Source organism: Sparus aurata, chromosome 4, assembly GCF_900880675.1.
Source record: "Sparus aurata chromosome 4, fSpaAur1.1, whole genome shotgun sequence".
NCBI lineage: Eukaryota > Metazoa > Chordata > Actinopteri > Spariformes > Sparidae > Sparus > Sparus aurata.
In genome coordinates, this window is record NC_044190.1 from 4,365,223 (window position 1) to 4,381,550 (window position 16,328).

The following is a 16,328-nucleotide window of genomic DNA, read 5'->3' on the forward strand; positions in this document are numbered from 1 at the left end:
TGTTAGGCTGATGGATCACATGAGTTTTTACAGTTAAACTGTGATGGACTCATGATATTAGAAGCTGAGATGACTGCTGGAGGAACAGCCCACACAGCTCATTAGTTTTAATAAGACCCTCCCCATGGAGAGCATTACCTGATACATGACTCTGTGATACTAAAATAATTCTCTCTCCAGGCAGATAAGAGAGCAGCCAGCAAAAAAGCAAAACATTAATCTTAAAAGCCAACAGGACTCAGTCAAGAAAAGAGCCAAGTCAGAGTCAAAACACCCCTGAGATCATGCCATGGAGACTGGAGCTGAGTACAAAAGCTTTTCATCTGTTTTTATGAAGGACACTTCAACGTGCCGACCCGGGAAACCAGGGACCTTCCAATAACAAGACGCTGGCTGTACCCCTGAGCCACAGCCACCTTTACAACTCCACCATCATGAAAGCCAAGCCTATATCTGGTGTGTTAACCCTTTCACTCTCCGGAACAGATACGCAGGACTTCTATATCTGGGGGATGCCGAAGCACGACCCAGCAATTCAGCTGATTTTGCACCGAGCAGACAGGAAGTCAAGCACCGAAATAACAATATAACATAACAACATAACATCCGGTTACTTTTCAAAATAAAACACCAGCACACAAATCTCAAAAAAGAGACAAACACAAGCTCTTCTGCTAATCCTTTGGTCGGAAACTGAAATGAGGAACGACCGTTTGTGTTTTATGCCTAAAAACTCTGGCAGCGGACAGCACGAAACCATTTTGATAATCAGGTGATTGTATGCAGAATGCTGCAACTCATACAGTGGTTTATACAGATTAATAAATGAATATTATCAGGTTCTCAATAGTATTTCAATTCAGGGGGTGTGAAAACATTTCTGCCCTTCAGGGGGGCATGACAAAAAATAATTGAGAACCACTGGACTAGAGGACGTTGGGCTCTCATGCCACCCTCATGGAATCTGTTTCTCACAATTTGCTCAAAAACATGCACACCAGTAGCCTGCTGGAGGTCATGTTGTAGGGCTCTGGCAGTGCTCCTGCTACGGCCCTGTCCAGCTCTCCTTGTGTAACGGTCGGTTTCCTGGCACCTTCTCTATGCTCTTGAGACTGTGTAAGACTTCTTACAAACAAAGTGTTACTGGTGTGGTCCTGTGCCCATCACATGGTAACTGATCCTGACTTGCGTGTAAACGCACATGTTTTGCATCGTTTTGGCCGTCCATATGGATCCTGTACACGCAGCGCCTGAAAACGCACTTTTTTGAAACCGGGTCTCAGGGTGGAAAAATCAGAAGACGCTGCCCTTGCGTTCTCATGTAGACGGTGAATCCGCGTACTTTCCGTATCAATGATGCCATCGCCCCACCCCTCGACCTCTAGCCTCCGACCTCTGAAACCCCGACATTGCATAACAACAACAACAACAATGGTGGACTTCTGCTTGTGTTCGTGCCACAGAAGATATTGAGCCTTTCTTGCAACTTACTCGCCTTGTAGTTGAGTGTGAGTCGCAGCAGCAGTTCGACCTCATTATCGGTCCACACAAACGATTCTGGTTTCCTTGTAGTAGCCATTTTCATCTTCTTCTTGTTGTGTTTGGTTTCTCCTTCTACTGTCTGTTTGTTTACAGCGCGCAAGCTTTATGCGCATGCTCCATCTCTTCTTCTCCGTTTTTGGTGAATTTCAAGCACCACCTATAGGCCTGGAATATGAACTACAGCGTGTTGAGTCATTTTCAGTGGATCTGTTTGGACGCAAATATTCTTGAAACGATGCCAAGGAAGATGGAGGAAAAAGATTGTTTTGGTACATGTGGACATGGCCTAGGTCTTACCGCTTTGCCTCTCCCTCTTGCAAGTTTTTTCTCCACAGCATTGACTTTTAATTTTTGAATTTTTGCAGCTTGTTGATCTGCTGTGTCTATTGGCCTTGCCATTTCCTGGATCCCTGGGAGTTTCAATTCTTTCTCATGCAGCACCAGCCCTCGGCGAGGCGTGTTTGAAATGAACTTCGAAATTGTATGAAATTGTCCCTGTTGTCCCCAAATTCACGTTGTTGCCAACTTCTTTAATGTGCTCACAAAACTGTCATGGACTGTCCTTGTGCTTGTTCCGCTTGTGTAAACACATGTCTCTAACAGGATGTTTTTCTGAAGCACAACATTTTCATTCAGCTTGTTTACTGCTCCGTTATAGTCGTCATTTTCTATCGTTCCGTCCAGCGTGAATGAGATATCCTGAACTTGAACCTGAACTTCTCCTGCTAAGTGTTTTCTCTGCAAATAGTTTAAAACTATTTATCCACTTCTGCAGCGAACACTGACATTAGCTGAGTCACATCAGAGGGAGCCACCACGAGTACACTTAGCACCATGCTTTCTCTGCTTTCCTCGTTTCCTCCCCTTCGTCACATCGAACTTATTGCACAACGTTTCTCATGCACAATACAGTGTTCAGTTTTTCAATCCTTGTTGCCATTTATAGTGTTTCTAACCAGCATTAACGCCGATATCACCATGCTCAGACTGTTTTCAGGCTGCTTTATTTCACCTTCTTCCGGTAACCTATAGGCCATGCATTTCCTGATGTCATCATTAACATTACATTTACATCCAGGGCATTTAGCAGACACTCTTGTTCAAAGCAACTTACAATGACTACATCATAACATATCTAACCTGAAGAAACAACTCTACAGTGGTTAAAGAAAAAAGAAAAGGCTCTACTTCCTACAGAAACTTAGGAAGGCTAAATTATGGATCCAGATTCTGGCTAACATTTACAGAGGAGAAGTAGAAAGAAAACTTACAAATCAGCATTGTTCATCATGGCCCAGGACAGGAAGTCTCTACAGAGGGTGATTAAAACCACCAGAACATCACTGGTACCATCTACAGAGCACCAGTGACATCAGTTAAGTGAGATGTCTGCACAGAGCCCAAAGATACTAAAAGACAACACCCACCCAGACACAGTGTGTTCACCCTGCTGCCATCTGACAACAGGTGCAGGAGTGAAGCTGCTGTACCACCAGACTACAGAGCAGCTTCACTCCTCAATTCATCATCAACAATGCAGTTTCCAAATAGATGTAGCATAAATGACCCAAACATTGTTCTTGTCCTTTAAACTCTTGGGTTTTAAAAAATGACAATAAATGTGCCTTGTACCTCATGTAATATTTAACAGAATATTGGTTAAGCAGGTTTTTTCCTGTGATGCTGTAGGCATGGTAACTCATCTCATTGGCACATAACTTAAATGTTCTCTGTAATGGTGTGCATCGCCTTTTCAGTCTCCACTCTGTAGCTTTGTCAGGCAGTGAGGAGACGGTAAAAGAAGGAAAAAGCTTAGATAACAGACTCAGCTGCCACAGTCGGTTCCTCTGCCAATGGACTGTGGCATCGACAAGCACACCAGCTGTAACTCCAAGATGAGCCTGCTATTTAGGGCACTTTCAAAACCACAGTCTGGCATATTCTCTTTGTTCTTAATCAGAGGATTCACTCCTTATTTCCCTGCATTTGCATCTTAGATTGGTTCAAATTAAAAAAAATAATAAAATCTTGGCATTTAAATATAGACCAAAAAGAAACCTTCCATGTTTGCTGCCATGGATTATTTCACTCTGTGACAGAACCAACTTAATTCTGAAGCTGCACACAAACCTTATTAGTGTATAAGCAACCAGCATCTCACATTTAAGGACTGACCTTTACAGTTGTAGAGCAACAAACTGCACTCTGAGGTCTGTCATTAAGACTCAGTCATGGTGCAAGATATTTGAATCAGACTCCCATTCCAACATAACATGTACTATCATTCCTGCTCCATTCTGAGCAGAGCAGTTCAGACTCCTTGAAACCTTGAAAATTGTCAAGTTGAGGTTATACTTTGCTTGGGCATATAGAAAGCCAGACCAGTGCCATTGTTTGAGCTTGAATAAGGACATGTTATCATTAATTCAGTAAGTCCACCGCTGTGGCTCAGCAGGGTTCATGATGCAGAGAGCTCCAGTAAAGAAACACAGGGTCACTGCCTATGAAGAAATGATATTCATGAGTTTCAAATGATATTACGACAGTGAGAGTCTGAAGGGCAATGCACATTTTGGATGACAGTGAGTTTATATTGTAGTAATGTTGGACCAGATGTTCAATGATAAGCTGAGGATGGTATTCATGTTTGAATAAATGTGTTTATTTAAGTGCAGAATCACCATGCGTTCTGTGTTCCCAACAGATTGTACAAAGGGACAGAACATAGCATACATCAGACAGATACACTGCTGACATGAATGAATGGATTCTGCTGAGGCAAACTGCTGAATCATACTACATTTTCTTTAAAAACTCTACTGCACAGCCATCCAGTTAACACATGCTTTCGGCTGCTACCTGATAGCCACATTAGCTTTCCAGCTTCATTTAGACAAACGTGCACACACACATTTATACCAACTTCATTGGCATTGGATGCAGATGATGTCACTGTTTTTGGTATTGATGGCAGCTGCTTGTACATGTTGTAGGATCGAAGCGATCAGTATTCTGCCTTCAGGAAGGTTTTATTTTTTATTAGGGTTCAAATCCCAAAGGTGAAGAACCTTGTAAAGTTCATGCCTGTTTGTTATAATAATTTTTTTTTTTCCTTCTGCTGCCGCTCAATTTTTCATGAGATGGACTGAGCTGGAGTCATTAAGATTATATGCAATTGCAAATAAGAAATATGCACTCAGCCTGACAGTGGTGCTGAAATTAACAGCCAATGAATAAGTGAAATGCCAGGATCCCCAGAGTAAGTTTCATTGACATGCACACGACTCAGTGTTCTTTGGAGTAGACCTCTCTCTTTCTATGCTATTGGTTAAAATGATTGGAATTGATTTTTAAAGTAAGAACAAATTGAATTGACTGAGTGTTACTATATACATAACCGATATATAAATCGATACAGCACAAATTTATAGCATCAGATTAAATCAACAATGAATGATTGCCACTGTATATGCGTTTGAATTGTAAAACCTTCCCTTTTATATTATAAGCAGCTTTATCCCCTGTGCTCTGATTGCCCCACTTCATGTCAACATTTGCACCCCCTTTTTTATCCCTTTTTTATCCCTTTTTTCTTTAAAAGCCTTTAATGCGGGGCACCGTTTAGCTCAGTTGGTAGAGCACGTCCCATGTGCTGAGGCTCTGCAGCAGACCCGGGTTCGACTCCCGGCCTGGGTCCCTTTGCTGCGTGTAATTCCCCTTCTCTCTCCCCCTGTTTCCTGTCATATCTTCAGCTGTACTATCGATAAGGCCAAAAAACAAAAAAGCCTTTAATGCATATTATCTATGACATATTTATTAATGATATCAGTAAGAAGACTTTTAAATGATGGCATATGTCAGTGCATGCTTCAGCTGTTCACCAGAGCAGACCAGGTGTAGACAGTAGACTGCCTCCGTCTGCTTCATAAAAATGTACACTAGCCTTTTACTGTCTCTCCCCAGGCGTTTGACATCAGCAGTCTGAAGATATTACAATTTTAAAAATAACCTCTCTGCTCTGTAATACGTCCTGTGCTGCTTGTCTTACAGATTACCTGTTCTACTTGCTGAGAGTTGTAAAGTATTCAAAGTCTCAGACAAAGGCCCTTGTTAATGTGAAATTAGTAATTCCATTGGTGACCTAAAACAAAGCAACAACTGAAAGTTTTTTCTGAAGCCGTGGCTCACACAGTTAAAGAAGTGACACTTCCCTGATGACTGTTTTTTGTTCTCTTATCCTCTCCATTTCTAGGCAGAGAGAGAGCGCCAATATGAGCTCCCCCAGGCCCACCGCCCACCCAAACCGCCAAAGGAGTCCTACCTGATCGAACAGGTTTTCTCACCACACCCTTTCACCCCCACCATTAAGGCTCATGTGAAAGGCAGCCCTCTGTACACCGACCTGAGACTCACCAGCCTGTCAGACGCCAAGCGCAGCCAGCCATCCTGGACCATTGAGGAGTATAAACGCAACTCAGGAGAAAAGGGGAAGCAGCTCACCGCTCTGGACCTGCAGGTACTGCACTGTGCAGACTCGCAGCACAATCACAGGAGGGCTGGAGGGGAGTGAACTAAGCATAGCTGCCATTTTCACATGGTCGGTACTTAAACACAATTTACAGTTGTGGTCAAAAGTGTACATCCACTTGTAAACAACATGGCAGTCTTCAGTTCCAATCATTTCTACAACTCATTTTTCTGTGATGGAATGAGTGGACCCAGCAGATTTGGTCACATTTTCAGAGAACCTGTAATAAATCAGTTATTATCCTGATTCACTCCTCAGGCTGTGAGATACAATTTGTCAAAAAGAATAGTTTTTCTTGTGTAGCATAAAGGGACTACAACCTCCACTTTGTTATGCTCCTCTGTGTCGCAGAATGAGATCAGATGAAATTTGAACTTTGAACTCTGAAACTTTACATGCAAATTGACAAACTAAACAAGACAAAACAGTGCTGACCGAGACACCGAGGCATCCATCTGCAGCGGCATCTTGACTAAGCCTAGCCTTCAGATGGTCTCTCAAATATGCGGAGAAGGCGAGCTCAATATTGTTCTCAGCTGTAGTAACCAGCTGTACCAGACTTAGTTGTTTACTTCAAAGTGAATAGGTGGGATAAAAAATCTGGGAGGTAGTAAACAAAAACCTGCCTCACATTAAACTTTAAGACAGATATGAGACAGTATATGAAGACAGTATATAATACAATGCAATACATAAGCTTTAAAATGAGAGGCTGTAATAAGGGGGTTGGTGTTGTATAAGAGGCAAAATGGAGGCTTTAAATCTGTGATCTGAATTGGTGACCTTATCTTGTCTACTGAAGAAAATCCTTGTTAAATGTTCATCAGCAAATTGCTCTCCAGTCCAGACTCCAGTCAACAGCTAGTGAATTTATCAGCAGAATTCAACCTCACAGTCCACCTCCAACCCGGCTGTGCTTTGACATTGTTTTTACTATTGAGATGAACAGTGAGTCAGTCAACCAGTCAGCTGAACCAGTCTGCTGACTAATGCTTTATCACCGATTGAAGACACTTCTAGGCTTTCTGATTTGATTCCTTAAAAGCTCCGTGTGGTGAAGAATAAACAGCCGTGATGGACATGACAGTTAAAACACACAACAAGCAACAAAAAGACTATTTCATTAGATTAAAAGGATTTCAGGCTGACAATAAAACTAGGCTAATAGTTAATCGGTGTTGAAATTGTGAGTTGCCCACATCATTTAGTTTACCACTGCATCACACACACACACACACACACACACACACACAAATGTAAACCCGACTCTAGTATTGATTGTCAAGAGTGTCCTGCAGGTATCATAGATACGAGGTTTTCCTCTTGCATGTGTATCTGGGAGGCTTCCTGTGACTGTAGGGAGCCGTTTAAGCTTTGACACGGGCACAGAGGCACATTATTGATGTCACTGCATGGCCTTCAGGGTCACAAGTTACTCAGAAATCAATTCTCTCCCTGACAAGCCACTGGCTGTGGCTGAGATACATCTAAGCCCTGTGACTGCCTCGTCAAATGTCCTTACAGGTTCCCCTAACGGCTTCAGAAACACTGTTATTTGTGTGGCTGCTTTCAGCCCTGTGTTAAACTGTAACATTCTACACGGAGTGGAGCATTTCTGCATCTGTTTGTCAATTTTATTAGCACCTTAACAATAGGGCTGGGTATTGTTAAGAACCTCACAATTTGATTCGATTTTGATTCTTTAGCTAGCAATTCGATTCAATATCGATTCGATTCAATATTGATTTAAATGCTTCGATATCGATTCAGTAATAAGTAGCAATAAACAAATAATTCATACCTGTTGATAATTTTTTAATTAAAAAAGTTATCTTAAATTATAAATCTTTCCTCTAGGAAGTTTTAGTTCAAATTGAAATGTAAACAAAGGCACACAATGTGTTTAGATATAAAATAGTGCAACCATAGTTAAGCTGAGAAAGTGCTATTGTTTCTGGGACTGCATGGTACACTTTTGTCTGACATAAACAGACATAACCGCGGTCCCTCCGCCCTCCGGCTAGACGCAAGGGGGGTAAACGTTGACACTGACCCCCCTCTCTCCCCGGAGGAGAGTGCTACCCGCGGGCGCACGGTGCAGCAGCTAGGGTGAGACCGGCTGCGCTGGGAGTTTACTGTCTCCGGAACAGCGGTGCGTCAGACATCGGCTCTGCCTCCGCAACTCTGACGGTGTTTCCGCGGCGCATCACCCTCCGACCCTCGAACGAGGTCGCGGGCGAGGCGATTCCAGCTGCTGGAGGCAGGGACTGAGAGGCGTCCGGCGAGGGAAAAAATATATAGCAATGCATTGATGAATCGATATTTTTACCCACCCCTACTTAACCATGGTCCGATCAAATTAAACAGAGATACACACTCTCCTCCATGACATAGAACTACTCGCCCTCAATGTAGCAGTGAACCATGCTCAGACAAGAGAGAGCTAGCACCATGGAGCCCCAAACAGTAGGACGTGTGTCAGTGCAACCATCAATGTAAGCAACAGTCTCAGTGTTTGCTATTTTCTTGACCTTGAAATCTGTTTTACGTGTCTGTGTTGTATTTTGGTGCCCAGGGCAGAGCACATGGTGCACAGGTGGGAGGTTCTCTCAGGCGGAGCAGCACAAAACGACTTGTTGGTATTTTGGGGGAAAAGGGGTCTTTGCACTATTTGTGGATGATGTGACATCACGTCCAGGCTAGCTGCTTCTCAATTAGCTTCCGTACGTAAAGGTCCAAAAATTGAGGGACCTTCAAGTGCCTCTCATAAAAAGTTAAAATGGGCGATTTGATGGGCCAAAGTTCATATCTTCTTATTTTTAGGCTGACTGGCAATACATGATATATTACTTGGTACAAATGTTCAGCTGAAAGTCAAAGTCACATTTGAGACCTCACAAGCACTTTAATTAAAACAGACTGTAATCAGAATAAAATGCAAACTGAGGGCTTGATGATATTAAATTAATGTTTTTGTTTTGTTTAGTTTGAGACAATCAAAGTTATTATTATAAGTATTTGGGGGAGTTTGGAAAAGCCCTTTCACATAGATATAGTAGATATAGGGCTATCACACTGCTGACTAATTAACAGACTGATCAAAGTAGATTGGCTGCGCTGTGTCTCCCTTAATGTTCGGTGAGGTGCAGAGTGTGAGAAGAGACACACACCAGCAAGGCTTTACAAAGAAATGGCTTATGTAGCACAACATCACCCAACATATAAAAACAGAATTGTCCATAACTAAAGTTTGGTGAATAGTTTACATCTACTTGAACATGTATATCATGGCAGTCACCTTTTCAGAATAATGTAATAAATTCATTCCTGAACTTAACTTCATGAATAATTTTGTGACAGCTGTAGTTTGCGTTCCTCTCAATCGATCGGAGAAAAATGAGAGGTGGAGAAATCATTGGAACCGAAGGCTGCCATGATATACATGGTCTTTTGAAAAAAATACAACAATATATCAATACACCCATACGCCTCAAGCTGTAGTATCTGTATTCTAAGCAACATGAGTATGTTCTACAGAACTTGGTATTAGAGACCAGGCTGGTTTAACTTTGAGGTAAACAACAAAATAACACCTCCACCATGTAGTCGCACAAGCACCACAGCCCACATAATACATCGTCATAACTGCTGGTGCTTGATTCCTATCTACCCACACTGTCTTAATGTCATCGTTAAACCAGACTTAGGGCTCTAGTTTGGTGACTGCTCTAGTTGAAGGAGAGGTGTGTTACTGTAGAGCAGCGGTCCTCAATAGGAGGCCCCCGGGCCTCATCCGGCCCGCCGGCCTCCTGTTTGTGACCCCTGAACTGTTATTCCTTCACCATGTGTTTTGGTTGGGTCAGAACGTGTACACCGGGACTTGTCTCCATGCCAACGATACACAGACAGCTGGGTCACTCACCGCTGCGATCGCAACTTTTAACTTTTACTTTCGTTTTCGGAGCAGTTCGCGTATTCACATGTTGCCGGTGGTAAGAGACTGAAAATGGCGTGTTCCAAGTAAACTGCTATAACAAAGTGGACAGTGAAAACTGGCAAGTCAGAGAAATAGGAACTTAAAATTTGCATTCATTCTCCCTCCAACCAGGACAAGACCCACGGATCTGACAGTGCAGCGGTAACAGATACTTGGCCTTACATAGTTTAACATGTTCTAGCTAGTCTGATCATATATATTCTTGAAGAGTGTAACGGACGGGGAGTTTTCCCGGCAAACACACTTTCACTCATGGTGCCAAAATTTGTATCATCCTTGTTAAAACTCAACACCATTTAACCACAGAACAAACGACGTGAATTAACCCACAACCATCTTACATATCATCGTATTCACAAACACATTCACGAACCATAATTACACCAACACCAACAGAATACCCAAGAGTCATTGCGCCACAGTCCACAAGGTGCGTTACAATATGCCAGGAGAAGCTGTGATGAAGATTTCCAATTTGAAACGGCATTATGAGACGAAGCATAGGAATTTTGAAGAGACATTTCCTCAAAATTCAGCGATAAGCACAACACAAGTAAATGCACTGAAATCGTCATATCAAGCTGCAATCAGGATCCTTGTCACATCTATGTCACAATGAAATAAAATAATGCATGACTGATGTGATGGACACATGTATTTTAATTTATGTTAAAATGGAAATTACATTTTATTTTAATTCGTATTTTGTTCTTTAGAATGAAAAGGACATTTTGTTTTGAATATTACACTATTATTGCATGTGGCCTGACCGACCTCAATACAAATCTTTGTGGCCCTTTAAGATTTGTATTTGAGTAGCCCTGCTGTAGAGGAAGTGTTGATGCCAGTCGCATTGAAATCTTGTTGCCAACATTGAGTGAGTTTGTGTTTTGTTGTGTCTTATGTTTTGATGTTATGCCCGCTTGTGTCTGTTCTTCCCTCTATGTTAACCCCTTCCTTCTTGTTGCATGTTTGTCTCCCTCCTCTGTGCTTTCCTTCATTATCTCACCTGTCCCCTTCCCTCCCCTCTCACCTCACCTGTTCCTCGTCTTGTCATCAGTGTGTCTGTGTATATAGTCTTTGTCGTTGCTGCACTCCTTGTCAGTTAATTTTGTGTGATGTCCCTGTCGTGTCTTCCTTGGTATGTTTTGGATTTCTTATTTTTGCATTTTGATTTGAACTTTGCTTTTGGTTGTACTTTTCTTTAGCCTTAGCTAAAGCTTAAATTTGGTTTTCTCGTTTGTTCTCCTGTTTTTTTTGTTTTGTTTGTTTGGTATATTTCAGCTTTTTGTAAATAAAAGCTCTCCTTTTGTGTCCCCATTTCCTGCCTCCTGTGTTTGAAATTATATCCCCACCCTGACAGATTGCTCACTGACTGAGGTAATAAACAAAAACCTTCCTCACATTAAAATTGAGGACAGATATGAGACAGTATATTAAGACAGTATATGATAAAATGCAATACATCAGCTTTAACATGAGAGGTTGTAGTAAGGGGTTTGGTGTTATGAGGCAGAAATGGAGGCTTTAAATCTGTCATCTGAATTGGTGACCTTAACTTGTCTGAGGAAAATCCATGTTAAATGTTCATTAGCAAACTGCAGGTCTCTGAATGCTGAACGGTAAAATTATGCAGGTGATGGTCAGCACAGTCATGGGCTTTTTTTTTTTTTTTTTTGGTTGTTGTTGCTTTTACACTTTGAATTTGCTGAAGATATATAAATCTCTGCTATCACACAAAGAATCATTCATGTTATGTTCAACTTCCCGTATTGGTTTTTCAATCCTAAACTAGCTGATATGTAATGACACATTAATGCCATACAGAAGGAACAGAAATTAATGAGTTTCTTACCAGCATCTGTGGTCTGCTAATAGTCTGTTCTCATGCCATTTCTTTACTCTGCTGAAGGTCTTCACAGCCATCTGAAGGCAGCAGGTATCTGTTCCATCTGCAGTCTGAAAACAGTTCACAGTTCCATGAAAAATTAAGCTCAATTAAAAGTCCCTCTGCTAATAACTCCCTCTGGACTGTTAGACCAGTCCTCTTTCGTGTGTCTCCATCCAAATTACAGAGTAACCGGGGGCAACAACTGTGAGTGTCATCTTTTTAACGAGTCTGGGCGAAGTATTGCCTGGAGCTCTGCATGCTTAATTGCAGCAGATGTGTGGCTGTGATGAGCAACAGATGTGATGGTTTGTTCAGGTAAAATTGGACAGTTTGCTCAAAGAAACAACATTTTTATGGATCATAACCAGGATCATGTTATGTTGCAATATGAAGGTTAAAGAGGCGACACTATCGTTCTTACGATGTCAGCAACTTTTTTATTTTTGTCATAAGAATTTACATAAAAAAATGGTTCTGTGGAATATAACTAGACTTCTTCAAACTGTAAGCTGAGAACTTTATTACTGTCCCCTAAAGCTGCAGTCTGACAGTCTGCTAAGTCAGAATATTTGAATGATACAGCTCCCAGGTCAGTCCTTCTTCCTCTCTGCTGTGCTGCAGCGCTGCCTTCTAAGCCCCTCCCACAGAGGAGCCTGCTGTGCACAAGCAGGCTTGTAACCATGGTAACAGAGGACGCCAGATAACCAAGACCGCGCATTCAAAATAACAACAACAACATAAGCCCTGATTGTTCTCACAACTTAATTACAGTGACGAGTGCCTCATGTTGATCACTGGATATATCCCGAGTAACAAACAGTATTCCTCACATCGCTGTAGACTAGTTACCAGGTGATCATTCAGGTAGTCATCATCACCATGCTGCCTTTCTGAAGCAACGTTATTTCTCTAAACCAATTCAACCACTTCAGAGCGTCCTGAACACAAACTAACGTTATCATAACTGCCCGGAACTGGAAAGACACTTTTGCTAACCAGTAGCCATAAATACAAAGCTAAACACCAGAGTTAGCATACAAACAACAAGCTACATAGCTCGACTGCAACATCGTATGGCCATATGCGTTATTGTGAGTATTACTGTAACCACTGCCACCTCAGCCTTGTGGTTAAAACATAGAATGAATCATATATCAAGCAGGGCTCCTTACTTGTCCAGCAGAAAAGCAGCTAAGTCTGCGTCGCTCGAGTCCTTACAAATCCTGCAGCTCCTCCACCTCTGAAATGACGCTCCGATATTTATCCTTGTTTTCACTCTGGCTCGGTCCAATTCTTTCTTTTGACACTGCTTTTCCTGGTCAGTCCTCTTATTTCTTCTCTTTAACGTGGGTAATGGTGGGGCATTTTTCGGCTCTATTGTTGTTGTATGTTCTCTGCCATTGTTTACAGTTTGGACATGAAAGTATCTGACCAGGTAAGAGCAGGCACTGCGCCTGCGTGATGGAGGGGCACTGCCCAGTATGCGAGGGGGGCTACCAGCAGCGTATGTACGAGAGTGCTTGACACTTCTCAGACACTCCCCTTGACTCTGATTGGTTGTATTTAGCTGGGAGTGGTGGATTCTTGCAAATCAAATTAGGGCCACTGGGTGGACCCAGAGACAGCTGACCTGTATCTTATTCTTCTGTCGGATCATAATGACAATTTTAGCAAATATAACCAAAAAATAGTTACAGACTACAGCTTTAACAGCTTTATAATGTCACTAAGTGTGAGTGTGGCAATAACAGAAACGGACACATAAGAGCTCCAAAAGGTTCAGACAGAGTTAACTTTTTAAAACAAGTTTAACATTTTGGACAGATCCTCATTGGAGTGTGTTTTGAACTGCAATGTAGTTTTATGATTTTTTTTTTTTTTCCCTTTTTTTCTGTTCCTAGAAGGATCGCTGAGGGGAAGAGACTGTAATACATTTCTCAGTTGTGTGTTTCCCTCAGGAGTTTTTCGTAGACTTTTGTGGGTGGACCTCGGACCCTGTAGGGGGGGACGGCAGCAGGGTCCCCCGAATGAAATGTTGCACACTTTAAAGTGAAATGCATCAATCTGGTGCACTGTGAGAGTAGAATTAAAATGCTACCTGATAGATAACAAGACCATAGATGAGAAACTGAGGAAAATATAACGCTGAGCTTCGATTCTGCTGCCCAGTGATTAGTCCAGTCCTCACAATTCACACTTATACACAGCTCTGGTTACACAATGTTAATACAAGCATACAAAACATAGTCAATATCAATCTCTTGCTTTTAAACTTGTAGCTTTTTAGTCCTGACTTGTAACTAAATGTTGACTGTAAGTCCAGATAATCACTGTCTTGTTTCAACATTATGAGCACCGTGAGTGTAATCTTAACTATATATATAGTATTGGTTGCCACAGTAGCTCAGTTGGTAGAGCACGCTCTCCATGTACAGAGGCTGTGCCCTTGCTGCAGCGGCCGAGGGTCCAAGTCCGACCTGTGGCCCCTTGCTGCATGTCATCCCCCTCCCCCCTCCCCCCCTTCCTGTCAAAATGTCAGACGGGATGACCTGCCTTCCAGGTCAAACTGCTATGGTGACGCTCTGCTCTCAGTTTGAGTTTGGGCTCAGGTAACTAAGCATGAGCAGCTTTCATCATTACAAGTGTGGGACTCCCTGTTGCCCTCAGATGGAGTAAAAAGGTTTCTCTTGCTGCTCAAATCATCTGTCACCTTCAGGATCCTCTCCCCCTTCGTGCACAAATCAAATTCCGCCCACACACATCAGTGTCTGTGTGCTCTCACAGGTTGATTTTCAGACTGGTGGCACTGGAATTTGTTTTGCTCTGTCAAGTCTTTTGTTGTCCAGACAATGCAGATGTCAAGCAAGCTCCAGGTGCTACCAAGCCCTGATGGACCCACAAAGACCTGCAGAAAGGACAGACACCATACACACACACACAACATCTTTTGCTTTGAATAAACAGTTTAATGGGGGTGATGAACTTAATCTTCATCATGCACGTTGTGTCTTTTTTGTAATTATAAAAGTAGCATGACGTAAGGGTTTGTAAAGGAGTACATTTGAAGTAGCATACAAAATAATTGAAAGTGAATATTCAACATTTAATAAAATAAATGTGTACTTATGTTAGAGACATAATTCATTTTAAGCTCTGAATCTATGTAAGCCTACCAAAATAGGAATGAGTGGCTTTTTATTGTGTTTAATGATGTTGACATACACTAAGTAATGACAGGAAAAAAGTGTATTTGATGAAAAAAGTACAAACTCAGGAGGTTGCACGGAAATATTGTATGATTGCTGAGAACTTGTTCTATCAACGTGTAATTTTAGATGTCTTAATACTTGAACTTTTAACTTTTAAAATTGAAACCTGTTTTATCCAAAATCAGTGTGCTACCATCAGGAGAAACACGTGTCTCCCTATTGGCCAGCACTGAGACACACAAACTGCTGCCAGTGTTATTGGACCACAATCCCCCACTGAGTGTGAAAACAGCTCAGCAACTAAACCCAGCACACTGACCTGAGGCAAGATCAGCATCTAAAGACCCTCTGTATACGAACCAGCCAAGTTCTGCTTCCCTTGTGTCGACAACAAACTGGCCATGAATGAGAATCAAGGACAGAATGGACAACATGTGGAGGAAACAGGTCCAGACAGCAGATGTAGACAAATTAAAGTTGTGCCAGGAAATATTTCAGTGTGAAAATAGTCCTATATTGTCAATAAAAATCAGAAAGAGGTGCAGCAACACACAGTGGCATAGGCATATATCAAATGATCCATCATTTAGGTGTCTCCAATCCAAACCTGGCTGCAACAGTTTACACTGAAATACATCTTGTTCTTAATGAGTCAGCTGGGAGGGGCCTGGGTCTTTAAACAGGGGGTCTGCAACCTCTCAGAGTTACTGCAGGGGGGCTGCAAATTATTGTTTGATTATATTTTTAAAGTTAACATAACTTTGGAAAATGTTAATGTTCCTGGAAATTCTTGTTAAAATAAACAGTATCGGAAAAGATTCATTTGTTGGAAAAAAAAAAGAAAAGAAATTGGAGGGTAGTCACTTTTGATACCTGTATGGCATGCTAACCTAGCCATACGCTAAATAACTGTATGGCTACTGTCCATAACAGTTAACTAGTCAGCTAACTAAAGATTAGCGTTGCACTTCAGGCCGCTCTACATGTTATTGTAGGCCCAGTTTGCTATGCAACAGAATTTTATCCAACTTATTCCTCGCCCCAAAGATTACTTGTGTGACTTACCCCCAAATTCCACCAGCTGCGTGTTCAGTCCATCTCCAATCTGCCACGGCCCCACTTAGCTAACACTTCTTAAGCCTTGGAAGTACTGCCGGTGTG

At 42.0% G+C, this 16,328-nt stretch overlaps 1 protein-coding gene across 3 annotated transcripts in view; it reads left to right on the top strand.

The window, feature by feature from the left end:
* The window catches only part of minar1 (membrane integral NOTCH2 associated receptor 1), a 37,965-nt gene that overhangs the window by 12,876 nt on the left and 8,761 nt on the right, over positions 1 to 16,328 (top strand). For all 3 annotated transcript variants that reach the window (XM_030413834.1, XM_030413833.1, XM_030413835.1), the window contains exon 4: positions 5,795 to 6,058. In XM_030413834.1, coding sequence (XP_030269694.1) covers positions 5,795 to 6,058 — 264 coding nt within the window. The remainder of the gene's footprint in view (positions 1 to 5,794; positions 6,059 to 16,328) is intronic.